Below are 27,118 nucleotides of genomic sequence, written 5' to 3'. Positions count from 1 at the left end.
CCCAGCTAGCAAGGAGCAACTGGGGTCCTTCCTGTGACAGCATCCCTAACCCCCTGTTTCAACTCTCATTTCAAAACAATGGCCAAGCATGGTGGCACCCACCTGCAATCCCATCTCTCTGGTAACCCAGGCTGCTACATGGTGAGACACTATCAAAACTTCCACAGAATATATTGGGACTTCTATACATCATAGAACAATTTTGAAGAAACTTACTTTCACATTTTAAAGTTCATACTTAAATGTTTAAATGAAATTCTCTGTGTATTGTAAACAAAATTTTATTTTTAAATTATGTGCATTTGTGTGGTGGGAGAGAGTATGTGCACATGAGGGTAGGTACCAGGAGAGGGCAGAGACATCAGAGCCACTGGAGCAGGAATTATAGGCAGTTATAAACTGCTTGAAATGGGTGCTGGGACTTGAACTCAGGTCCTCTGAAAGAGCAGGATGCACTCTCAACCCTCGAGCCATTTCTCTAGCCACCCTAAATAAGACTCTTTCATATACATGAGAGACCCAGAAACCAATGAGAGATGAGCTCTGGAATCACCCACTTAGAAACTCTCCTTGTAGGATTGCAGAATGAGCTCAGTGGTTAAGAGCACATACTGTTCTTGAAGAGGACCTGAGTTTGCTTCTGCACACCCATGTCTGGCAGTTCCCAACTGTCTGTAACTACAGCTCCAGGGATCCAGCATCCTCTTCTAGACTGCATCTGTACTCACATGTACAACCCATCCCATATATATATATGTGTGTGTGTGTGTGTGTGTGTGTGTGTGTGTGTGTGTGTATGTGTATATGTGTGTATATGTGTATATGTGTGTATGTGTATGTATATGTGTATGTATACACATACACACATATACACATATACACATACACACACACACACACACACACATATATATATATATATATCCTTTGTTACATTTAAGAATTTTATGTCATCCCCTTTCCCCTTAAAGCCATGTACAGAATCTCATTCACTCTAATACATATTATACTTGAAAGTCTTTTTATCATTGAATTACATCTCTTTTATATAAAGGGTTTTCCAATAATTTGTAAAAATTTCCTGGGAGCCTAAAGTTCCAACTATTAAAAATTTATGGATTAGTTACCCATTGTAGTGATTATTAGTAATTAATCAGACTCACAAATGCCATGACAAATTTTTACAAATCATTATGGAATATGAAAGGCAAACTGCAGTGCACATCTTTTAATGAGATGAATGGAGCGTTCTTTTTTTTAATTAGTTCCTGTATTCATGGATGAATATTACTTCTAGCAAAAATGAAAAGGCATTCGGCATCGATTTTATTTCTATTTTTCATTTTAATAAATGTACTCACTGAGAAAACGTCTTTCAGAGATAAGCCAGGGGGAATGGAAGTTTTACAGTGACAATCTCAATTCTTTGAACAACTTGGGGTTGTTCTAAGTCACAGTAGTTTATCAGAAAACTACAGTTTCTGTTTGTTTGCTTTTGTTTTTGACACAGGATCACATGGAAACCTGGCTGGCTTCAAACTTCCCCTTAGCTGAGGATGACCTTGAACTTCTGACCCTTGCCTTCATCTCCAGAGTTCAGGGTTTACAGGTGTGCACTTCCACACCTCATTTATGCAGAGCTGTGGGTGGAACCCCAGGGTGTCATGAGTGCTTCTGCCATGCTCTCGGCATCACTCCATTGTATCTGGTGTGCTGCAGAGTGGATCCCCTCCTTTTTTCTGGGTCTGCTTCTCCCTGCAAAGTGGGCTTGGACAGGCAAGGGCCTCATATCTTCTTTATGTAGTTTTCCACAATGCTGGGTACATTTGCTGTGTATTTTCTGAATGAAATGTGGAAATGAACTGATTTTTTCAAAGAGGCCAAGGGAGGAATCACTTTGGGAATAGAAACAAGACGTAAAAACTCTGGAAGCCAAAATGCTTCTAAGGCTGTTTCAGTGAGGACCTCAGACATGGAGTTGGGATTGTGGAGCTGGCTCATATTGCAAGTATGAGTTTGTCTCCTTGGCATCTACATAAACAGCCAGGTGCAGTAGCAGGTACCTTCTAAATGGGAGGCCAACTCAGGAGGTTCTCCAGAAGCTTCTGAATCAGCTAGCCTGACCTATGTGGTGAGGCTCCAGGACAATAAGAGACTCTGTTTTGAGCAAAGGATCCAAGGTCCAACATCCAAGGTTGTCCCCTGACCTCTACATGACCTGTACTTACATGTACACCTCTACACAAATGTACATACACATGGTGGTGGCAGTTATGATGACATGCCTGCTGTTCTGTGTGTCCTTGAGCACTATTTCAGATGGGTCATATGCAAAATATTTAACACTGGTTAAATGACAGGTGCTCGAACCAATTGGAGCAATGGACATCAGTCCTTCTACATCCCTTTAGATGTACCTGTGGCCCAACTGATCTCAGTGACAGGGCAGGGTTCAAATAAGAACTACACCTCCCCTTTAAAAATCACAAATACGATTAATGTCATGATACCTGAAGCCAACAAGGAAACGGAAGGTCAAAATATTGCCTATTCAATTCTTACTCTTTGATGATGGGACCAATTTTGTATAATTTTTCCCAAGGCCATTTTCTCAGTCTAGAAGTTAAGTTTTTTTTGAGTACTGAAGGAAAAAATACTTAGACAGTCTGGAATGAACTAATAAGTAAAGGTTAACTTATGTGTAGATTACTGTGCCCAGATCTCCCTTTCTAATGAGGATGAAGAGGCAGGGAGGGTCTTGAATTCTGGAGCCTATTTGCACAGGACTGTTTTCCAAATGGAATTAATACCCCACCCATGAATGAAAAAAAAAACCCAACCCAGGGACATCCTATCAGTGAGACAGGGAAATGAATCTAGAAGAAATAGGAGCACTATGAAAACAGTAGCAAGGGTAACAAAGATGGTCACAGCAAGTGTAGCAGCGATGATGACATCAGTGGTCATTGTGTTAGTGGTGACAACTAACCCTGGGGAATGTTGTGATCCTCTAACAAAAGACTCCTCCTAGACTCCAAGCAATGAAGACCACCTGGGCAGGGTAAGGAATATGTCATATCTGTTCATCTCTCCTCTTCCTACTCCACTCCCACCTTGTATGTGTGTGTCTGTGTGTGTGTTGTGTGTGTTTCTTTTTGAGTGTGTCTGAGTCTGTCTATTTATGTGGGTGTTGTATGTGTTTGCAAGTGTCTGTGTATGTCTCTGTGCGTATGTGTCTGTGTATATGTCTCTGTGTATGCTTGTCTGTGTGTGTATCTCTGTGTGTTTGTGCCTGTGTGTGTGTGTGTGTGTGTGTGTGTGTGTGTGTGTGTGTGTGTGTGTGTGTGTATTTTGTGACAGGATCTCTTGTAACCCAGACTGACCTTCAACTTGTTATGCAGCTGAGGCTGCCCTTGAACTCCTCCTGGCATTCCTGTTTCTGCTGCTCAAGAGTTGGAATTACAGGCTTGTGCCACCATACCTGGCTCAGTAACGTATCATTCCAATTCAGTATTTGTAAGTGTCATACTGGGTGGGAGTCTTTCCACTGCCTCTCCTCCTCAACTTTCCACAAGTCCATGCTAGGAGTCAGAACAGAGTGATATGCATTTTTGTATAGATTTTCTTCTTAAATATTTCTTTGTGTATGTGTACCATATGAGTGTACACTCACAGAGGCCAAAAGAGGGCATTGGCTCTCTTGGAGGCAGAGCTGCAGGTGGTTGTAAGCTGCCTGATATGGTTGCTGAGACCAAATGTGGGTCCTCTGTAAGACTAGTAGGTGCCCTTAAATGTATTTGTTGTAGTTAAAAAAAAAATAGTGTGTGTGTGTGTGTGTGTGTGTGTGTGTGTGTGTGTGTGTTGTGAAGTATGTGTATGTGTGGGTAGTGTGGGGGGGTTGTGTGTGTGTGTGTGTGTGTGTGTGTGTGTGTGTGTGTGGTGTGCAGTATGTGTCTGTGTGGGTAGTGTGTGTGTGTGTGTGTGCAGTGTGTGTATGTAGTGTGTGTGTATGTGTGCATAGTGTGTGTATGTGTGGTGTGGTATCTGTACTGATTACTGTGTTGGACTGATACAGGCTTATGCATGTAGAGGACACAGGACAACCTCAAGTGTCAGTCATCATCCCTCATCTCTCACCTTCTTTGACACAGAGTCTCTTGTTCACTACTATGAACAAGGCTAACTTGCCCACAGCTTCTAGGGATTTTCCTCTCTCCTTTGTGTTTTGATGTAGGCATGCTGGGATTACTGTTGCATGCTGCCACATCCAGCTTTACACAGGTCTTGGGGATCTGAACTCTGGTTCTTACACTTCCATGGCAAGAGCTCTCCTCACTGAGCCATCTCCCCAGTTCTCTTTCTAAAGTTCTGCGAGAGCCTGGCACCACTGGTTTCTCATTTGTTACCCTGCCTGCTGGAAAATCATAACACCATTACAGCTCTCAGGCCCCCTGGATGGTCACTGAGACTTGTAACTACAACAAAACCCAGCTCACATTTTTATGTTCTATAAAACTACATAAACTAATAGTTTCTTGAACCAACATTCCAGGTTCCCACTGTCTAGACAAAGAGCAGAGTGCACGGACAGCTGGGTCATGGGTCTAATGCTCCTTCCTCAGACCACTTCTGCTAAACACAGAGCCACAAGAAGCTGGAAGAGCTGGGAACTGATTAGTGGTAAGAGTTTATTCCTGAAGATGGTAAAAGGTGAGAACACCCAGGCAACATAATGACCTGAAGTAGCAAAGATGACAGGGACTCTAGAAGAAGATTTGCTAATTAGAACACACAGGCTACATCTGCCCGTAAACTTCTGGCCCTTATTATTTTTAACATAAATCCCACTTCTGTCCATTTAACATAAATTCTACTTCAGTCCTTCTCATACACAGTGTTTTTGGGAAGGCGAGGGTTTGGTGCTGGCTTTAGCTTTGGTAACAGACTTCAGAATATTGGGAAAGAGCTATTCTCTGTAACAGACTCTGCCTGATTTTTCTGAAGTTTGATTTAGTGTTCTCAGCCACACTGTAAAGATCTGTGGCTTTAATTACCTGCAGTAATTGCCATCTATAAGGGCCCAAAGAGAGTCATTTACAGTGATCAGTCATAAAACATTATGGCTGAGCAGTAAAGGTGGGAACTGACTGCCAGGAAGAGGTGACCACTGTTAGGCAGCATGAACTAAAGCAGGAGCCAGCAGAAAAATGCCATCATGATTTCTAAAGTCAAACATAATTCGGCATCACAAATGAGTAAAATACCAAAGTGTCTTTGGAGAAAGACAGGCCTGGGTTCAAATCTACACTACCAAGTGAACTGTGCAGTCCACACAAGTTACTATTCATTGGATTTGCTTCCTCACCTGTAAAATGAGGGCAACACTGACCTTGTTACTTGTCCCCCCATGGAGATTCATGGGGGGTCAATATTTTTAATGGGGTGTAATATTTACATTGTGCATACACAGTAGACATTCAATAAATGGCTATTTTTTACTATGACCATATTGTACTTTTATTAAACTTTGGGATAAATCACATTTCCTGTCCTTATTTGTGTTAGAAGCTAAATGGGTGAGTGTAGGGAGACACCGTAACCATGCCTCCTGACAGGCATGGTCAGGCACACCTGTAGCCAGCCCTTAGGAGGCGTGGTTACGGTGTCTCCCTACAGGTGAGACATTAGAATACTGTAATGGTTAATACTAAGTGTCCAGCAGGGCATGGTGATGCACACACCTTTAATCCCAGCACTCAGGAGGCAGAGGCAGGCTGATCTATGAGTTTAAGGCCAGCCTGATCTACAGAGTGAGTTCTGGGACAGCCAGAGCTACACAGAGAGATCTTGACTCCCCCCATCTCCCCATCCAAGGGAAAAAATACTGTCAACTTGACAGGATCTGGAGTCACACAGCAGGCACACCTCTAAGCATATCCAGGGTCTATGAGGTTGTGTTCACTGAGGTGGAGAGATCCACTCTATATATGGGTGGCTCCATTCTATGGGCTAGGATCCTGGACTATATAAAAAAGGAGAAAGTGAGGTGAATCCCAGCATTCATCTCTCTTTGCTTCTTGACTTCGGATGCCATGTGACCTGTGCCTCCTGCTCTTGTCACCACTCCTTCCTTACTGTACCCTGGTCAATCAAAATATAGCCCACCACCCATAAGTATGTGAGTATTTTATGTCAGCATTAAGAGCTGTAACACACGTTCCCTCAACACAACACCATGCTGTTACTAAAGCAATTGGTTCCACTCCGTCCTTCGGAAAATCACATGTTCCCACTTTTCTGAAAAATGAAGTGTTAAAAGACAATTTAGTCCAACAAATCAATCTGGATTTAGAAAGCCTCAAAACTCCTAAGTACAAAAAAAAGCCAACAGGTGTTTCTTAATTAGTAGCCCCAGAACACCGAACTCATTCATAAGAGGAAATATACTGAGGATGACTGAGTAGAACAGAAAAAAAAAATTACAAAAATCCCCTCACCAGGGGACTAACCAGGACTACCGTTTGTATTTGACTAATGAGTAAATGTAGTTTTTCCAGGAATACCCCATTTATGACTGGCTGCTAACTCTGTGATCTCTTCCTGGGCAGCCACCATGACTGACTTCACTTAGGGATTCCCCAGACAAGGCACGTGATGGGGCCATGCTAGAGCTGACAGAATGACTCTAAGGAATTCAACTTCCTAATGCTCTTCTTTGTATCCCCTTAAAACGTTCACATCATTTTAAAGATGTATTATTCTTATTTATGCATATGTGTATGAACGTGCTCGGTTCTATATGCAGCACAATTAGGTAGATGCCCATGGAGGCTAGAAGGCTGCATTAGATCCCCCAGAACTGGAGGTATAAGTGGCTGGGAGCCACCTGCCCCAGCTGCTGGGAACCACAGTCAGGTTCTCTAAAAGGGTAGTGTATGCTCTTAACCACTGAGAATCTCCCCAGCACCCTCAAATTCCCTGTCTTTTCTTACTGGTAATGAAGGTGATGAATTGATAGGGTCTACCACATGCCATGGACAGGAGCGGGGTAGTGTGGGTGAACTACAATCCCGAGTCCTTTCATGTAGTATAAATTTTGAAATACTATTCCTTCATATGTCAAATCTACAATGGAATTAACTTAAGGCCCCTGTCTGCTAACTTCAGACAACTTTTTTTTTAAAAAATCAGACCCCAGAGTCAAGGGTAAATACTATTAGGGCAACTTCAAGTCCCAGCCCTCAAACTGGCACCATTAGCGGACTCCCACGCTGATATATCTGTGTATGATCACTTAAATTGGTGCATTTAACAAGAGGGCAGAGGGAAGAAGGTTTGCTGGAGTTATTAAAGCTGAGCTTTGTGAAGGAGTTTGTGAGAGATCTGATTAGGCAAATCAGTACCAGATGGTAATCTGTGCCCTTAAATACTCAGCTCTTAATTGGCAGAAGTAAATGAATACTTATGGTCTATTTACTGATTCCAACTGGGCAGGTCAGCTTGGTGAGCAAATTCTCCTGAGCGCTCACTCACTGGGAAAGGTACATGAGCTGTGTGTCCTTGCTGGGAACTAGCAGTGAGTGCCACAGCATCCTTATTAGAAATCCATGGGATGGAACACATCTTCCTTTATAGTCTCTGCAGTATCAAAGGCACCACTTCCAATAATAACCAGTGGGCTTGCCTCAAAAGAACAAAGACTTGGGTTTGGCCCACATAAAACCCAAACATGGCAATGCATGCCTAGAATCCCAATGCTAGGGAAGCAGAGATAAAATGATCCCTAGGGCTTGTTGGCCAGACAATCTAGAGCAATTGGTGAGCTCCAGGTTAAGTTGAAGACTGTGGGTTACAAAGGGTGGAGAGGGATCAAGGAAGACAACCACATCAACCTCTGGTCTCCACATAAACGTGCATACATGTGCAGGAATGCACACACACACACACACACACACACACACACACACACACACACACAGAGAGAGAGAGAGAGAGAGAGAGAGAGAGAGAATCCCATCTCCAGTTTCACATACACTTCACTCCTAAGCCTAGCCTAGGTTTGCTGTCTACTCAAATGTACTTACTTGGCTATGGTACTCCTGAGTACTAGATTGGTCTCACAGCTGAGTATGAATAGCTAGCAAGCACACTGCTGTCACATAGACCCAGTGTTCAGTGGGTGGGTGTTTTCACCAAGCCAGAAGGCTTCCTCCTTAAAAAAAAAATCTCAGGCTCGAAGGTGTTCAGGTGGAGCAGGGCTCTCCAAGAACCCCCCAGTAGAAGGGTAAGCAGGAGGTGGCCCTCTACACTTTTGTCTCATGATCCATGGCATAAATAGTCTCCTCTATAGGAGCCACTAGTTTGTGGAGAGGAGTCATATAGACGATGTCATGAGTCCTCAGCCTCTCATTGACCATTCTCTTGACTAGGTCAGTAACTTTGTGACTGTGTCAACAATTTTCAGTGTGTTTTAACATGTTGGCATATTTTAATAAAATCAAACTCTTTCAGTACTCTTTTCAATATATTCAATAGAATCTAAATATTTAATGGGCCATGTTTAAAGATGTCACACATGCAGTAGCCCTTAAAAAGCACACAGTCCAGTTCCCATTCTATGTAGGAATTTTACATCATTCCCTGGTTACCTACTAGAGCTGATATTTTCATCCTTTTCTTTCCACACTTTCATCCTAATTTGTTATATTTACTGACTTAAAGTATTTTATTGATTATTTATTGAAGCAGTATGTGTGTGAATTTAAATTTCACATAGGGACCATACAGTCTTGGAAAGAAAGAAAAAAGCAAAAAACAAAACAAAACAAAACAAAACAAATTTCTTCTTTCATTAGGAATAGGCTTATTCCTAATATTCAATCAAAAAGTGTATCACAGGGGCTAGGAAATTGGCTTGCAGTAAAGAGCATGTATTGTTCTTCCTATTAGTGTGTGTGTACATATTTGTGTGTGTTGGTGCTTGTGGAAGTCAGAGGTCAACTTCAGGTGTTGCTCATCAGGAGACATGTCTAACTTTTTTTTTTGAAGCAGAGTCTCTCATTGGTCTGGAGCTCACCAATTCATCTGGATTGGCAGGCCAAAGAACAACAGTGGTCTTTTTGTCTCCACCTCCCTAGCACTGGAATTATGCACACATGCTACCATGCTCAGCTTTTTATGTGGATGCTGGGGACCTGAACTCATTTCCTCAAACTTGTCTGACAAGTACTTTACCAACTGAGCCAAGTTCCCAAGCCCTTAAATATTGTCAATGAAACTTCAAGTTGATTTTTGCTTTCTTTTTTGTGGTGGTAGTGGGGGTAGGGTCAGGATTTGAATTTAGAGCATCATACATGCTAGGCAAGAGTTCTCCATAGAGCTATAGCCCTAGCACTCAAGGTCGTTTTGTTGAAATTGAAGCATTGGTATCATCGCCTACCCTCTTTTACTTCATTTTAACTTCATTAATCCATCCACCCACCCATCCACCTATTCATTTACCAACTCTGCATCCATTCAACACTAACCACCCACTCACCCACCCACTTTCCATCCATCCATCTATCCATATACACATCCATCCAACTGTCCGCTCATCCACCCATTCGTCCATGCGTCTATCCGCCCATTCATCCATGTATCCACCCACCTACTCATTATCCAGCATTCTGCCTATCCATCCACTTACTACCCATCCTCCTCTGCCATGTGGGGCTCAGAAAAAATATTTAAGTTGTCATTTTAATTTACATTTTAGCTGAAAACCTAAGCAGAATAATGTGTGCTCACAGTAGTTCTCAGGCATACTGCATCCTTTAGTTGGGTGACCTGAAGTCGAACTCTGTACGAAAGCTATCCCAAGGGACCATGTGACAAGCAAGTCGACATGATGTCCTCATAGGTCTGTGTGCTTCTGGGACATTGCAATAGGCTACAGTTTCACCTTTTCTGGGAAGAAGGAGATTTGTGGACTTGTGTATTTTGTTTTAAATGAATGAATTCTCACAGCATGGATAGTGGATATAAAAGTATTCCTGGGGAGAAACCACAGCTTTGTGTTACTTGGGATGCTAGCACAGATGAATGAGGCCACAAGATCACACTAAACTTGGAGGCTACATTCACAGGGAATAACCACATGTCATAAGCATCTGACCAATCAAACATTATCAAGACCAGGTAAGGTAAAGGCTTCCATTTACAAAATGTTCACTGTGTCATCGATGAGACATCAAGATGGAATGAAGCTGAGGAAGATGCCAAGAGAACAGTGTGGAATGAAACAAAGCTTCCAGAATCAGCAAAATACCTGAGACACTTTGTTTCCTTCATACCAATCAATGTTGTAGCTAATGATTAAGTAAGTACTCCTTTACTAGGGGCAGATGCTCAGGGCTTTCATTTCTGGGATGGTCTCACATAGCTCAGACAGGCCTCCAGCTCACTATGCAGCTGAGGAAGATCTTGAACAAATTACCCTTTTGCCTCTACCTCCTGAGCACTGGGATCACAGGCACTTTACTGCCAGGCTCATTCTATATGGTACTGGAAGTAAAAACCCAGGGCTTAGTGCATGCTGGGTAAGCACTGTCCCAACTGAGCTACATCCTCAGCACTCAGAGCTGCTGCTCTTTCTTCTTCTCCTTCTTCTTCTCCTTCTTCTACCTCTTCCTCCTCTTCCTCTTCCTCCTCCTCTTCTTCTTCCTCTTCTTCTTCTTCCAGCCCTCCTTCTTGACTTTATTTTCTTTTCTGGTATGTATGTGTTTGTGTGTTCATATGTGGGTTATGTGCATGTGAGTGCAGGTGGCATGTGGAGGCCACAGAGGGCACTGGATCCCCTGGAAATAGGTTAACAGGCAGCCATGAGCTGTCAGACATGAGTGCCTGAATACAACTCAGGTCCCCTGTGAGAGCAGTAAGTATTATTAACTGCTGAGTCATTTCTCTGGCCCCACCGTGGCTTCTTTCTCCAGAAGGATTCTAGAGACCAAATCTTAGACTTGGTTCTGCCCACTACGAGGGTGGGTCTTGGTTCTATTTACCAGCACCTGCCAGAGTGTGGGTCAGCATTTGCTGGACAGAGCAAGTGTGGTACCTAGCTAGCTATGTGGTTAAACACCTGACCTCAACACACTGATCATTTCCTACTTATGTTTCTGAGAATTCTGGCAGCAAAGCATCATGCTCCCTACAGAATACGGCTGGATTCTAAGAGACTCAACCAGGATGGAAGACCCAATATCTCCACATCAGTTTGGAGAGACTATTTTCAAATGCTTCCTATTGCTTTAGGAAGCCAACCCATGCCAGAGTCCATTCAAAGGCTTACACCTGCTCCCTTTCATCCTTTTAATATTAAAAGCATGGGGAAAATAAGATAGGATTTCATCTGGGCACACAAAAAGCCATGTTTTACAGGGCAGTCCTCTCGGATGACTGTACAGACATTATTCTCGGGAACCCGCTTTCAACTACTAACCATCTATGAGGGCTGCAGTTAAATTAGCATGATAGAGGACAAAAGAATGTTAAGTGGGCTTCAGAATTAAAAGCCGGGTTTGTCAGCCTGAAGGAGGATCAGCTAAAATGATAGCCTATCTGGAAATGTTGTTTGAAGAGCAGACATTAAAATGAAAGAGGTGAAGAAAGCAGGAAGGAGAGAGGCAGTCATTTCTGTTTTAATCTAAGCTTCATCCCTCACAGAGAATCTCATTACACTGGACATTTTGAATATTGGGTCAGAAGTGATGATGTGTCTAAAGTACGTACGATGGCTTTTAAACAATGATTGATTAATCACTGCACAGAACCTATCCTATCTCCTAACTGTAGCCTTTTTTTAAAAAAGAAGAAACTCCCATTCACATATTAATTTAGCGTGGAAGAGCCAATACGCAGAAGTTAACTCGATGTAAACTTTTCAAAATGAAAGGGCAAAGCAGGCGGTCAGGTTTATAAAGCTTGCCTGGGTCTGACCTCAGACTAAAAATGTCTACTTCCAGGTAAGTTCAGCCCCTTCTTTTTTTGGGTGTGCACCTGAGCTTTGGGAACTAGCTATGAAAGATTCATGTGGAATGCTGCCCTGTACCACCTATGTCCTTAACATCCAGTGGTTTAGGTCAAGTTAGAATGTAAAAGCAAGCCTGCCCCTGCAAGGTTTCTCTGGGAGTCTGGATGGAGGGACCAGACTCTTCCCTCCCAGACTGGAATACCTACAGGGACCATACCACACTATCTTCCCAACCACACACAAGGAGAGAGATGTTGATACTTAATATGCCATCCACTAAATAGGCATGGCACAGCATGCAACCCCATTTGGGGACCATGTTTCATTCAGCTCTAACACTCCATGCATTTTAAAAGTTTATTTTTATCCCTACACAGTTATCTTTTGCTTTTCATAAACTTCAAGTGCAGCCACAATATTCAGCCACTGGGATTTGGGAGAAGGTTCAAATGGTAAAATACTTGTCTTCGAAGCATGAAGATCTGGGTTCAGATCCCTCAGAATCCACACAAAAAGCCAGGCATGGGTATAGTGTCTGTAAGCCCTGTGCTAGAAAGGTAGACAAGCAGATTCATAGAACTTGCTGGCCAGCAAGCCCAGCCAATCACTAATTTCCAGTTCAGTTTAGAATCCTGTATGGCCTCCATGTGTGCACATGAATAACACACACACACACACACACACACACACACACACACACACACACACACACACGTACGTTCTGGAAACTTCTCTTGTCAGCAGATGACAGTACACTGTCTATTTAGATTCAGAGACAAAGTTATCTCTGTTCCTCCCTCTATTCCTACATCATAGCCAAGGAGAAATGGAACCAGTGATAATTCATTTTTTAACTAATTGTAGTACAGTCCATGCAGAATTTAATTCCCAGCAATGGAGCAAGCTATTCACACCCACTACACCAAAGTCCCTTACTTTATTCTCTAGACAAAAAAGGGGAGGAAGACATTTATATTCACTAAATGCCAATTGGTTGAAATACCTTTTGATTCTTCTAGAACACTGGCTGTTTTGTTGTTGTTGTTGTTGTTGTTTTAAATTGTCAACCTCCTCCTGCTCTGTTCTCACAAAAGTCTCTCTCAGAAAAATACAAAACAGACATCTGAGGCTGTAGACACAGTATACCTTCACTGTGATGCTGTAAGGGGCCTGCAGGGATGAAGACATCCTAGAGAGACAGAAATGCCCAACCAGAGCGGAGCTGGTCTCCAGAAAGATATTTTACAGTTCTTGTTGGAAGACATAACAGTATGAGACTGAAGCCCAGACAATAAAGGGTCAACAGTGGGGGGTGGGGCACTCCTTGGTCAAGACTGCTTAGATGTGCATATCCTTGGCCCTTCTGTTAAATCACTCTTCAATCTTACTTCAGGACCCCCCAAAGGTGGGGATGGGGGTGGCTTTGTCTCTCTTCCCAATGTGGCCACACTGGATAAATATCCTTTTTCTGCTTTCCACAATTAACTTGATTCCTTTAGTTGGCATACTGAGGATAGGGGGCTGAAAGTGGCTTGGAGCACAGGCTATGGCCCCTCTCCCCAAATTCAATAAGAATGTAAATGGCTCTTGAGAATACCTTATTCCATGAGAAATCTGGTCTGGGGGGGCGGTGGTGGGTAATGAGTCTACTATGCTTCAAGACCTCTTGGGATGCTACATGCTCATCTCAAGATATAGCTCCCACCTACATGGCACCGTGTGACACACCAGCAGCCACATTTAAGCACACATCCTTGAGGGGTTTGTAGATTTATCAAGACTTCTGATCTTTAGAGGTTTTCCAAATAGAACTTCTACTGGGAAAATGCATAATTGGTTCCATTTAACATTTAGCTAAGTCTGATATGTCAGGGGAAGGTTTGCCTAAGAATTAAAATAAGACTGGTTCTTCCACCTCCTCCCTTCCCACACCATATCTGGTTTTGATAAAAATGACGACTACATAAAGGAACAGAATGCAGGGTTTTACCTAACACAACATAAGTCTTTAGTACCAATTTCATTATAGCTCAACTTTAAGTGTTTTACCTGATGCCAATGAAAAGATAATATTTTACAAGGGAATGAGATGTGAGTTGGTTAATTATAATATTTATGAGTGGCTTCTTAGATACTTTTTGGTTGGGGTAGACCTGAAATTATTGCAAAAGTTTTACATATTCCAATTATCTACTACCACGGTATTGCATTCAGTGGGGACTCTGAAAATACACTGTATTAATAGTTCTATTCTCTACCTCAGGTCACAATAGCCCATCAGATGCCAGTGTGCTAACCATTTTGTAGTTCTGGAATAGAAGTATTGTGTGAACCAGTTTCTTGGGGAATCATTTCCTCACTTCTTCTAAGAGGCTAAGGCTGATTTCCTTGGTTCTGAACCAGAATGCCACTCTCTTTGACCATCATTATCCTATTTATATCACAATTGAATGCTAAATCAGATTTGCTGAACAGAATAAATACCTCTAGTTATAAAACTTGGCAATCATTAACAATAATCATGAGCTCCTTGGTAGTACAATCTCCGTCCCTTGTTACGGCTGCTGAGAACATCTTGGTCAGTCATGTTCACTTCTCTGGTGGCTCTTGACAAAGGCAGTTCTTTCAATAGCAGAATGTCACACATGGGAAGTGTGATGCTCCATCCAAGGGCATTCAAAGGCCCAGCTAATCCTCAGTCTGTGCAGTATACGATTTGGGAGGAGAACTCAGCTCCTCAGAATTAAGGAGGCTCTGAGGGGCTGGGGGAATGGCTTAGTCAGTAAAATGCTTGCTGGGCAAGCATGGGGTCCTTATTCTATCTCTCAGAACCTACATATAAAGACTGAGCATAGAAACAGGATCTACAATGCACAGTGCTGAGAAGGTCCCTGGGGATCAGCATCTACCACCCAAGTCTAGCTGAATCAGTGAGCGAGAGGACCTGCCTTAAAAATGAGGAGGAACAGGGTAGAATGATGGCTCAGTGAGTAAGAGTACTTTTTGTACAATCAGGAGGATCTAAATTTTAAATTCTAGTACCCAAGTGAAAAGCTGGATTCTGGCCAGGATTCTCTCTCTTTCTCTCTCTCTCTCTCTCTCTCTCTCTCTCTCTCTCTCTCTCTCTCTCTCACACACACACACACACACACACACACACACACACACACACACACACACACACACACATTCAGAATTAAAAGGGCTGACGGTGAAATCATAACAGAGCCACACAGATCACTTGGCAGGATGTAGTGAGGACATATCCCCTCAATCCCCCAAAACCAGCACCCAGTGCTCATGGCAGATAACTCCCATCTAGCAAAGTGGTTGTCCTGAGACACAAGGCAAAGCAAACACAGCAGTTTACTCCACACATTTCAAAGAGTGTAAACAGAAAACCACTTCCCACAAGCCTCCAAATGTATTCAGGAAGATGAAATCCACAGATATATGTCTGAGTGCCAGGAAGAAGAAATCCACAGATATCATATGTCCTTGTGCCAGGGACATATGAAATTCACCTTCCAACACTGTTCCCCATTGACATTTTCTCAAATGTGTCATATTATGAAAGAAGACACTGCCAATGTGGAGGACATACCTCTGACATGTATGTTGGAAGCTGGTATAGCTTATAGTTCATACATGGAACTATTACCCCATTCTTCAAAATAATCTTCTTTGCTAATAAAATTTCAAAATCCAAATGTTTAAAGATTTTCTTCAAACAATAATTTCATTAGATAAATTGAATCTATAACTTCAACTTTTTGGAATTTAGTTGAATCTAGTGAACAATGAGCAACAGATTATGCTTAGACACTGTCTTTAAATTTTTTGAGGTAATATCTCTATAAATTGTCTGAGATGGATTAGTGCTCACTTGGTAATTGGCAAAATGATTTATCATCCTCCTGCCTCGGCATCCTGATGGGGAGAAATGACAAGTCTTGGTCACTAGACCTACCTTTTAAAATTCTGCTAATTTCAGAAAGGATATGTGATAGGTAGGGTTTTAGTTGGGGGTGGTGGTAGGGGAGAATGGGAGGGAGAAGGGAACTGGAATTGTCAAGTAAAACAATCTTGTTTCTAATTCAAATTTTAAAAAAACTAGGAAAAAATAAAATTCTGCTAAGTTTTAAAAATTCATGCCATGGTGTCTGTCTGTCTGTGTGTGTGTGTGTGTCTGTGTGTGTGTGTCTGTGTGTGTGTCTGTGTGTGTGTGTCTCTCTCTCTCTCTCTGTGTGTGTGTGTGTGTGTGTGTGTGTGTGTGTGTGTGTGTAACTTCTGGACATCAGAACTCTCCTTCTACCACTCAGGCCTGGAGATTGATCTTTGGAATTTAAGCCATCAGGCTTCAAGATCCTTTACCCACTGAGCCATATTGCTGGCCCCAGATATCGCTAATTTAAACATAGCTGTATATATACATTTTCTTTTTTCTCAAGGATGTTATCCTTACGTTATATAATCTACATCTTAGTCTCAAATAAGACCCATAGGTACAATCTGAAGTAGTTGTTTAAATAATTATATTGGCAGTGGAAAAAAGAACAAGCTTGTTTTTTGTTTTGTTTTGTTTTTAAGTCCGAAAAACAAGTAAAATCTTGGACTAAAAATATAAAATTCCTATTGTCTGCAAATCATTCAAAGGAATCAATCGCTCTGAAGCCCTGTGAACTATCAGCAACAAATCAATATTAAGCCATAAACCACATCAGAGAAAGAAGATGCATTGCACAGTGTCCCACCACACAGTGATTATTAATTACAGCAAGACTCTTTGGGGACCATCAGTTGTATTTTCAAAACTCACGCGCTATGCTCAGGTGGATGAACGGGCTTGTCTTGTTCTCTCCATTCCTCTCGTTCACAGCCTGCACATAGTACGCCCCAGCGTCACTGGCTTTTGTGGCAAGGATCACCAGCTGATTCTCCAATGTGATGGCTCTGTTTCAGAGACAAGATACAGTCAGTGTCAAGGCCACTTAGGGGAATGTAACAAAGAATTAACTCATCAGGCAAACTATATAGTAATAAAGACCCAAACATGTGCTGAGGAGATAACTAAACCACTAAAGTACTTGTCTTGAATGCATGAGGACCTGAGTTCAACCCCCACAAGCCATGTGAAAAAGCTGGTGGTGATGTCATGCTTGTAATCCCAGCATTGAGGAGGCAGAGGTGAGCAGAGCCTTTGGGCTCCCTGGCCAGTCAGCTGTGGTGGTTTGAATGAGAATGGCCTTTGTAGGCTTGTATGTTTGAATGCTGGGTCCCCAGTTGATGGAACTGTTTGAGAAGAGTTAGGAGGTGTGGCCTTGTTGGAGAAGGTTTGTCACTGGGGTTTCAAAAGCCCACAGCATTCCCAACTGTCCAACCCCCTCTTTTCCTCTGCCTGTGGTTTCTGTCTCAACATGTAAGCTCTCAGCTACTGTTCCAGCTTCATGCCAGCCTGCCATCGCCATCCCCCACCTCACCATAATGGGCATAGGCTCAATGTCTACAACTGTAAGCAAGCCTGCAGTTAAACTCTTTCTTTTATAAGTTGCTTTTGCCATAGTGTTTGACACAGCAATACAAATGTAACTAAGACACCAGCCTATCCTACTTGGTAAATCAGGCCAGTGAGAGATCTTGTCTCAAAATACAAGAATGGGCAGAGCCCGAGGAATAATAACCGAAGTTAAGCTCTGGCCTTCACAGGAATGTGCACACATCTGCACACTATATACCCCAGAACCCCCTAAAAATAAATAGAAGAAATGATAGACAAAATCAATAGCAGGCTGGCTTGTGGCTGTGCCTTCTTGGTGAGACAGCACTCCACCATCTCAGGAGCTCTACATCTGAACTAACTCTTGACTGTAAGGAAGATGCCATGTACCTCTAGGGACTAACAGAGGATCCTGAGAATTCAATATAGTACCTGTTAGGAGATCTAGGGGAGCAGCCTCTTGTTCTAGGCTAGCAGAGGGCTGGACTACCTTGGAAACCTCACCAGAGCTTCATATGTCTGATGGGCAGAAGGAAAGATGCCCCTGGGCATAATGCTGACTGCTTCCACTTAAACTGTGACATCATTACTAGCCATGAAGTGCACGCTCCTTCCTGTGCTCTCACGTCTAGTAGTACAGTGGAACAATTAAACTTTGGACACTTTGACACATGTTATCATCTACAAAATTTATAGTTGATAACTGTGTAACTGATTTACAAAAAAAAGTTTAAAAATATTTTAACTAAGCTTATGACTTTGTGTTGGGATGTATTCATAACTATGTTGTCCTGAAGAGTAGAGGTGCTTGAATTAATGACTAAGTCCTCCCCAGGCATCCCAGTTTTAGCAGGAAAGAACCCTGAGGTACATTTGATCCACACACCCTTTCTTGGAGCCCTGCTTGCCTGCTAAGGTCACACAGCAGCTTGTTGTTAGAGGTAAGACAAGGCTTTCTCCACACAGATACATAACCTAGATCACATCTGTCTTCATGCAGATGTGTACTTCTAGATCGCATCTGTCTTATCCTTGCAGATGTATACTTCTAGATCATATCTGTCTTCTCCACACAGATGCATACTTCTAGATTACATCTGTCTTATCCATTCAGATTTATACTTCTAGGTCATATCTGTCTTCTCCACACAGATGTGTACTTCTAGATCACATCTGTCTTAGTTTCTTTCCCGTTGTTGTGACAAAAATGTTTTGACAAAAGCAACTTAAGGGAGAAAGGGCTTATTCTGTCTCACAGTACAAAGGTCAAGTCCATCATGGCAGGAAAGTCAAGGCAACAGGAGGATGAAGGAGCTGCTCATCCACAATCAGGAAGCAGAGAGGGAGGTGAATGCACACTGCTCTTCAGTGCCCTTTCCCCACCTAAACAGTCTAGGATCCCAACCAAGAAACCCTGCCACCCACAGAAGGTGGGTCTTCCCATCTCAGTCAATGCAGTCAAGATAACCCCTGATAAGCACACACCCATAGGTCCTTTCCTACATGACTCTAAATTCTGTCAAATTGACAAACACTAACTACCACAAATAATATAAACTCACTGTGATTGATATTCATCTAGAAAGGAGGAAGGCTATGAAGTAATAACATCTACAAAGGCCACTTCTTTCAGGAAGCCCTGCATCCTTGCCCCTGTTAGTCTGTAACTCTCTGGCTAGTTTGAAGGGCCAATGGGGAGGTGGGATTTGTTTAAAAACTTTTAATGCAATTGTGGAGCTGGGGAGATGGCCCAGTGTGTTAAGTGACTCTTGTACAAGCATAAGGATGTGAGACAGGTCATCAGCACCCATGTAAAAAGCTAGGTGTGGTAGTGCTTGCTTGTAATTCCAGTGCTGGGAAGGATGCAAGTAGATCCCTAGTGCTCTGCCCAGCCAGCATAGTTAAATTAGTAAGTCCAGGTCCCAGTGAGAGACCCTGTCTCAAAAAACAACAACTCCCAAAGTTGATCTCTGGCTTCTACATGCACACATGCAGTCACACACAGACACACACACACACACACACACACACACACACACACACACACTCACACATGTGTCTACACACATATGCACAAACACACAAATACACACACATATGCATGCATAAGCCTATACACATGCATTAATGTACTATGCACCTACACACACACTAATACACACATGCATGCACACACATGCATCTACACACACACTAACATATACACACATGCATGCATGTGTCTATATTCCATAGAGGGAGAAAGAATAGCCTTCTGGGGAGTTGCTTCTTCTTTTCAAATGTCCTTTTTGTGATTGTCTTTTTAAACAATACATAAGTTTTCTTTTTTAATGCTAGTCTTGAACATGTACAGAAGTCAAAAACTAAAAGAAAGGAGCTTTAAAATAAAAAACTTTAATAGATATAAAATTTACTGTTTTTATTTTATGTACTTTTTAATTTTCTGTAGTCTTGAAAAACTGTGGTAAATAATATAGAGAATTAATGAGCATTTTAAAATGACTAATTCTGAGAAATAATAGGCACACTTAAGGTTAGTATGCTAAAAATCAGATGTGAAAGCAAAAGTTATATATTCAATTTTTAAATTATACTATTAAATGTATAACTTCATGTGTAGTAAATATTCATATTTAATTTTAGGTGCCAGTGTAACATATACTAAAATAAAATGGAACAATTTCTATGCTTCTATAAAAGAACCTATAAAGCAGTCATAAATAATTATAGTAAAACTCTTTTTGAAATATTTTTATGGAACGAAAAATTGAAAACTTCCTAATAGGGAAATTTTCTTAAATGAGACATGAAATAAGTTAGCCATAGAGACCTAAAATGTAATACGCCCTGTGGGAGCCTAGTGAGCAATCACTCCTTACGATAATTTTATACAATGTAGAAAAACCAGGAGGTTTTTGGGGAAAAGCTCTCCAAAAGGTAACAGGAGGAAAAGATGATTATTACCTTTGATTCCCCAGGAGAGACGACTGACTGCCTTGCCTGGCTCTGGAAGGGCTCTGCAGGTCAGAGAACGAACATGCAGGCCCCTTCCCTGTGGAACACTCAGCCTGTGGGGCTTGGAAATAAGAGAGGGTGGGCTGGACCTGACTTGTAAGCCAGAGAGCATGCTACTCACATTTACTCTCTGTGTGTGTGTGTGTGTGTGTGTGTGTGTGTGTGTGTGTGTGTGTGCACCCACGCTCATGTGTATAGATGCATGTGTGTTAGTGTGTTTGTGAGTATAGATGTATGTGTGCATGCATATGTGTGTGTTAGTTTGCATAATAGTGTGTGAAAGTAAGTTTGTGCATGAGTGCATATATGCATGCATGTGTGTGTAGACACCCATGTGTATGTGATGCTGTGTATGTGTTGCTTAAGTACATGTGTGTGTGTGGGGTGTTCATGAGTGTAGAGATGTACATACATACACACACATCTGTACACGTGCATGTGGAGGTCAGAGGTTTATGATGTTGGGTGTCTTCCTCAGATGCCATCCATCGTATTTTCAGAAACAGGATTTCTCACTGAACCTGCCACTCACCAGTTAAGCTAGACTAGCTGGTCAGAAAATCCTAAGGATCTGTCTGTCTGTGCCCCACAGTGCTGCAATTACAGATGTGTACTGTCTTGCTTAGCTTTCAATATGGGTTCTGGGGACTGAACTCCAGTCTTTGGGCATGAAATTAACTGAGCCATAAGCCTGGCCACATGTGCTGTGAGGCTTTAATAAGATAAACAGTTTTTAGAGAGAGTGGGCCACAGTGAGCAGCTGCTGGTTCAGTCTTGTGGTGAGGCTTCCAGAGGCAACTGCATTTCCCAGTGCCCAGGCTGATGGTCCCAGGCACTCATAGTGGCATCTTTTATGGCTATTGGGAAACAAGGCAGAATGAAGCTGATGATTTGGGGGCGGGGCAGGACAGAAAAAGATAGAAGTTTCTGGGGTTGATGTGTACGTATATGCATGTGTGCAGGCACGTGTGTAATTGTAGATGCACATGGCTGCGTATACATATACATGCATGTGGCTTGAGTGTTGTTCTTTGTCACCATTCACCTTGTTTTAGTGAGATGGATTCTCCTATTGTGTTGTAACTAACTGATCAGGCTAAGCTGGCTGGTCAGTGAGTACCAGGGATCCTGCTGTCTCTGCCTCACCAGTGCTGGGATTACAAGAATGCACCATGCTGGGCCGGGTTTTTTTTTTTTTTTTTAATGTGGGTTTTGGGGCCCATGACAAGCACTTTACAGAGTGAATCATCTCCACAGCCCACTGAATCATTCATCCTTCAAGCTACTCCACCTGTTTTAGTTAGCTTTAACTGTCACCTTGACACAGTCCAGCGTCATCTGAAAAAGGAGTCATGATTGATGCACTGCCCAGATTAGGCTGGTCTGTGGGAAATGGTTTTGACTGTTAACTGATGAAGAATGGTCCAGCCCACTGTAGGCGGCACAATTCCCTGGGCAGGTGGTCCTTGATTGTATAAGAGAGCTAAATGGGCATGAGCTGGTGAGCCAGTCAGAAAGTAGTGTTCCTCCATGGTTTCTACTTCAAGTTCCCATTTCACTTCCTGCTTTGACTTCTTTCAATGATAGTTTGTAATCTGTAAGTCGAAATGAGCCCATTCCTCCCCTAAGTTGCTTTTGGTCACGGTATTTGTCATGGCAACAGAATGGAACTCGTACACCAGCTCTGCACTGTCTGCTCCACAAGGTTAACACATATCCCTTAAAATCAAATTTGTTTAAGTCAGACTTCCCGTGACTAGAAGTGGTCAGAGTGCAGATACAGGCTCAATAGTCACATCCATTCAGGATTTTAAAACAGCTTGTCTTTTGTGCATATGGCAAAATCCTAGGAATGTCTTTTTATGTGTGTGGACATAAAATGGAAATGTGGTTGGTCTGTGAGTGGTAAGAGTGCGAGCCATTTTCTTTTGAATCCTGTATTTTGAATATTTTCCAATCTCCCTACAACAAACATGCATATCACTTTGGTTATCAGAAGAATGGCTTGAAAAGAAGTGCAGAGGGCATGCTCAGTGATTACGGGAGCAGAGTTTAATACTTTGCCCGTAATAGGAACGGCTCAGCTTTATTATAACATAATTCCAAAGAACTCATTTAAAACTTGCATTGACTTTGCAAGAAAATTATAGTGTTCAGCCAGAGAGATTTTCCCTTAACTTTACTGCAATAAATGTATGTATTTTTTTAGAAAAATAAAATTATGTCTTTAGTCTTCCACCACCTTCATTCCACACTTTAAAAACGAAACTTTAGAGTTCTTACTTCTAATTCAGTGAGTTAGTAATAAAAGAAGTAAGGGGGAAAAAAAACCCCTTACTCCAGTGCTAGAAAATAGAGCTGGTACTGAGGAAACTACAATGTTGGGTTCATAGAGAGCCAGTCAGAGGGCCATTCGGGAGGGAACTTGAATTGCAGGAAGTGTTTTCAGAAGTCAGGGACCAATATGTTGTCCTGAACTGATGGGGCTCATGAACAGAGACAACATCACAGGTCTGTAAAGGAAGTCAATTTCCAACGGGCACTTCCTAAGTGCCTCTGGTCATTCTTCACTTGACTCTAGCCTGTTGGGGAAGTGTCAGACACAATAACTCTTTGTTTGAGAAAAGATGAAACTTGAGGCATGGAGGAGCTCTGACCAGGAGTCAGACCAGGGGCCTGGGGTCTCTGATCAGGAGCAGTGATCAAAATATTGTTGGGTCAAGAGATTGAGGATGTAGCTCAGTTGGCAAAAGGCCTGCCTAACACATGCAGCCCTGAGTTCATATAAGCCAGGGTTGGTAACCCACCTCTGTAATCCTAGCACTCCAGAGATAGATAGGAGGGTCAGAAGTTCAAGGTCAACTCTGGCCACAAAGTGATTTGAGGTTAGCCTGGCTACATGAGACTCTGTCTCAGTAAACACAACAACGACAACAAAAATGTCAGAGAAAATGACACTAGACATGGATAATCAGATGTCAGGGAGAACCTCCACATGTGGAAACCTCTGGTTGAACTTCTTGCTGCACTTGTCAGGATCCAAGGGAAGTCACCATCCAAATGTCACAACACACCATCTGTTTGCAGGGATATGATTTTGATGTAGTAATTCCCAAGACTCTGGATTTGTGGTTGGGGAAAACACCCCACTGGGTGCCTTGTAGGTGCTCAAAAACCAGGAAGGAAAAGGGAGGGTATTTTATATACCGATCTACCATTCAGTGATCAACCATTTGGGTTCCCAGGCCTGGGTATGAGTGGAAGGGAGAATAAGCCCAACCCAGAGCATATGTTGTCCTTTGCACAGGGCCTGAACTGGCCTATATACACTTCGAAAGGTGACAGGATACACACTCTACCCACCCTCCCTGGAGGATTGGGTGGGCCAACGTCAGATGTTCTAGACATGTGCCAAGGTAGTCTTCAGAATCTACAACAGAGCTGTGTGTGTGTGTGTGTGCATAAAAATATATATTTTTATTATGATTTGCTTATTATTAGGTATTTGATTGTTTGTGTACACATATGTATATGCACCATGTGTATACCTGGTACCCATGGAAGCCAGACGAGGGCAAAGGATGCCCTGGAACTGGAGTTAGAGATAGTTGTTAACTGCCATGTGGGTGCTAAAAACCAAACCTGAGTCATCTGTATAATCAGTAAGTGCTTTAAAGCACTGGGCCATCTTGGCAGGCCCAGGAAGTATAATATATATAGGGACTGAGGTGTGGCTCAGTGGTAGAGCACCTGCCTAAAATCCCCCAGTGAGGGGCTGGGGTGTGGCTCAGTGGTAGAGGACCTGCCTAGAATCCCCCAGTGAGGGGCTGGGCTATCATTCAGTAGTAGAACACCTGCCTAGAATCCCCCAATGAAGGGTTGGGGTATGTGACTCAAGAGTAGAGCATGTGCTTAGCATGCACAAAGCCCGGGCTCCCAGCCTCAACATTACATACAGCAATGTTAGCAATGAGAAGAAAGGCAATAGTGAGTGAGTTTGAGAGCTGGGTTTTTTTTTTTTTTTTGTGTGTGTGTGTGTGTGTGTGTGTGTGAAGGACATACTGTTCTAGTAAGGGAGGACACGAGTGATAAGAAACAGTACTTTATTTGCTATGACATGGGGAAACTAACAATCATAACAGGAAGCTCAACAACATTTCCCCAGTAAGTGGTCTGCACCTTGCAAAACGTTGCCATGTATCCATGCAGGAGTCCTTTTCTACGGCAGACACAGCTCATTTCGTAATAGCAGAAATACAGAAAGGATACAATTACATTTATATGAATTCACCACTCTGCAATTCTGTTTTGACTGTCAACTCTTTAGTTATAGATGCCAGTGGAGGCAAATTTCGGGGAGGAATTTCTGAATTGTTTATTCCCTACAATCCTACATATTGGAAATAATTCATATACACATTTTGTCTTATCCACAACAGTCCCCACTTTTCAAGCAGAGTCTGAAAAATAGTATGTATCCATCAGCAACAGTACATGAAGGAAATACCCAAGCATTCATGTTCACCTACTTGCTCTGACTGTTCTTGTAGCAGCTGGCAAATATATTTTGGTGCCTAGTACACAGGCAAGGAGAGGAATCATTTAACTGTCCAATGGCTACTTATAGATGGTGTACAACACTTCACAGAGAAACACACTGCAGGGACCTGGGGGGATGACTCAGTTAGTAAAGTGTTTGCTTTGCAAACACAAGGACCCAAGTTTGATCTCCCAAAATCCATGTACAAATGCTGGGTGCAGGAGAGTAGGTCTGTAATCCCAGCACTGTAGAGGCAGAGGCAGGAGGATCCCTGGGGCTTTCTGGTCAGTAAGTCTATCTGAATCAGCAAGCACCAGGTCTAGGGAAAAAAATGCTATCTCAAAAAATAAGGTGGAAAGCAATTAAGAAAGATAAACAGCATCAACCTCTGGTATCTGTAGGCAAGCACCCACATATGCAAAAATACCCGCGCGCGCACACACACACACACACACACACACACACACACACACACACACAGATAGACAGACAGACAGACACACACACACACACAACACACACACACACACACACACACACACACACACACACACACACACTGGGTGTGGGGGAAGGCACACTGGGAGCTACAGTTACTGTATTCAGAGATATAACCTTGGGTGATGAGGTTTAATGGTGCAAAGGGATCAATGGGTAAAGACAGTCTGTGTGTTTCATAGAATACATGGGATAGGCAAGCTTCACTTGCGGACAACCCACCACAATGCACGCAGCTACCTACTTAGCAGCAGCAAATGTAAAATTTGGATAGGTATCACCTTGGAAAGACATACAGCTTTCTAACCTAGAAGACAGTGACAGTTCAGAATGAGATTTCTAACCACTTCTGCAGTTGACCTGGGGGAAGTGTCATCCTCATGTCTGCTGGCCCACTTGCCCTCTAGGGTGGGCAACACATCCAGTCTGGGCTTGGTCTGGAGGCAGATAAATAGAGGAGCAGCTTAGCCTCAACCATAGAACCCTATTTGACTTCTGCCACACATATATCCTTTCCCAACAAAGCACTTAGCAACCTGGGACCCCCACCTACATCAAGCTACACACAAAAACGCTAACAACCCTTAGTATACCTTCTTCCGAGGCTACGCATATGCTAGAACATATTCTACAAGTAGAGGCAGTGGGCCCTTCCAGCCTGGGCTGGTTTTGTGTATATGTGTAGTAAGACCAACTGTGTTCTTCGAATGACCTTGGAGGGAAAACCCTGTGCATGCCATTTTATGCCTATTCATGATTAGGCATGCACATGATTAAAATCAGATGCATCATGGGAAAGAGTATGTATAATGAACAAAGGCTTATGCAACCCAAACCTATCAATCAAAACAGAAAACCACCCTCACTCTGCCCCTGGAAACTAACTCTTCCTCTTCCTAGACCCACAAAAGGAAATCCCAGATAGTCACCAGAAACTCTTGAGCTCATGCTTGCTCAGAGATTTCTGCTCCTGTGCAGCATAGGTACCCTGTCTACACATTCACTTTGCTTTGGAATAAAATCCCTTCTTTGCTAACTGTGCTGCTTCTTCAATTCTTTTAACAAGGAACTGAGAAAGAAACAGTCTAGACACAGGTCACCAGAGACAGCCTGTGATCTCCACGACTCTTCCCCACAGACATAGGTGCAGAGTGAATGTCCCAGTCAGTGTGGCCCACGATGGCAAAGAAACTTCAGGGAGCCACCAGGCTACTGGAAGAGCAGTAGAGATGGACACCCATCAAGGGACACACTGCTTGTTTCTGATCAAAGTGGAAAGGAGTGTGAAGTCAGGTGTACTCATCTCCCAGCACAGCTCCCTGAGTGCCTGGAGACTGGAAATAGAATGGGGTGTGCCTGGCAGTTAAAATCCTAGGTAGATCTGTAGAGACAACATCTCATTCTATTATCAGAACATGCTTACAGTTAACAGGAAGCTACAACATAAACAGGCACAAGGAGAAGTGATCACAGCATTCTGCATTAGCACAGAGACAGCCGAGGCATCACACAGGGCCTCCTGGGTAGCAGTGGGAGGGGATGAGATCTGTCCCATGTC

The 27,118-nt window shown here is 42.7% G+C and overlaps 1 protein-coding gene across 1 annotated transcript in view; it reads right to left on the bottom strand.

The window, feature by feature from the left end:
* Positions 1 to 27,118, bottom strand: part of Sdk1 (sidekick cell adhesion molecule 1) — a 954,927-nt gene that overhangs the window by 382,458 nt on the left and 545,351 nt on the right. The window contains exon 5 of the mRNA XM_035444149.1: positions 16,830 to 16,963. Coding sequence (XP_035300040.1) covers positions 16,830 to 16,963 — 134 coding nt within the window. The remainder of the gene's footprint in view (positions 1 to 16,829; positions 16,964 to 27,118) is intronic.

The sequence above is a fragment of the Cricetulus griseus genome, chromosome 4 (assembly GCF_003668045.3).
Source record: "Cricetulus griseus strain 17A/GY chromosome 4, alternate assembly CriGri-PICRH-1.0, whole genome shotgun sequence".
Classification (NCBI taxonomy): Eukaryota; Metazoa; Chordata; class Mammalia; order Rodentia; family Cricetidae; genus Cricetulus; species Cricetulus griseus.
The sequence above is the reverse complement of the archived record's forward strand: the minus strand, read 5'-3'. Positions and strand labels throughout refer to the sequence as shown.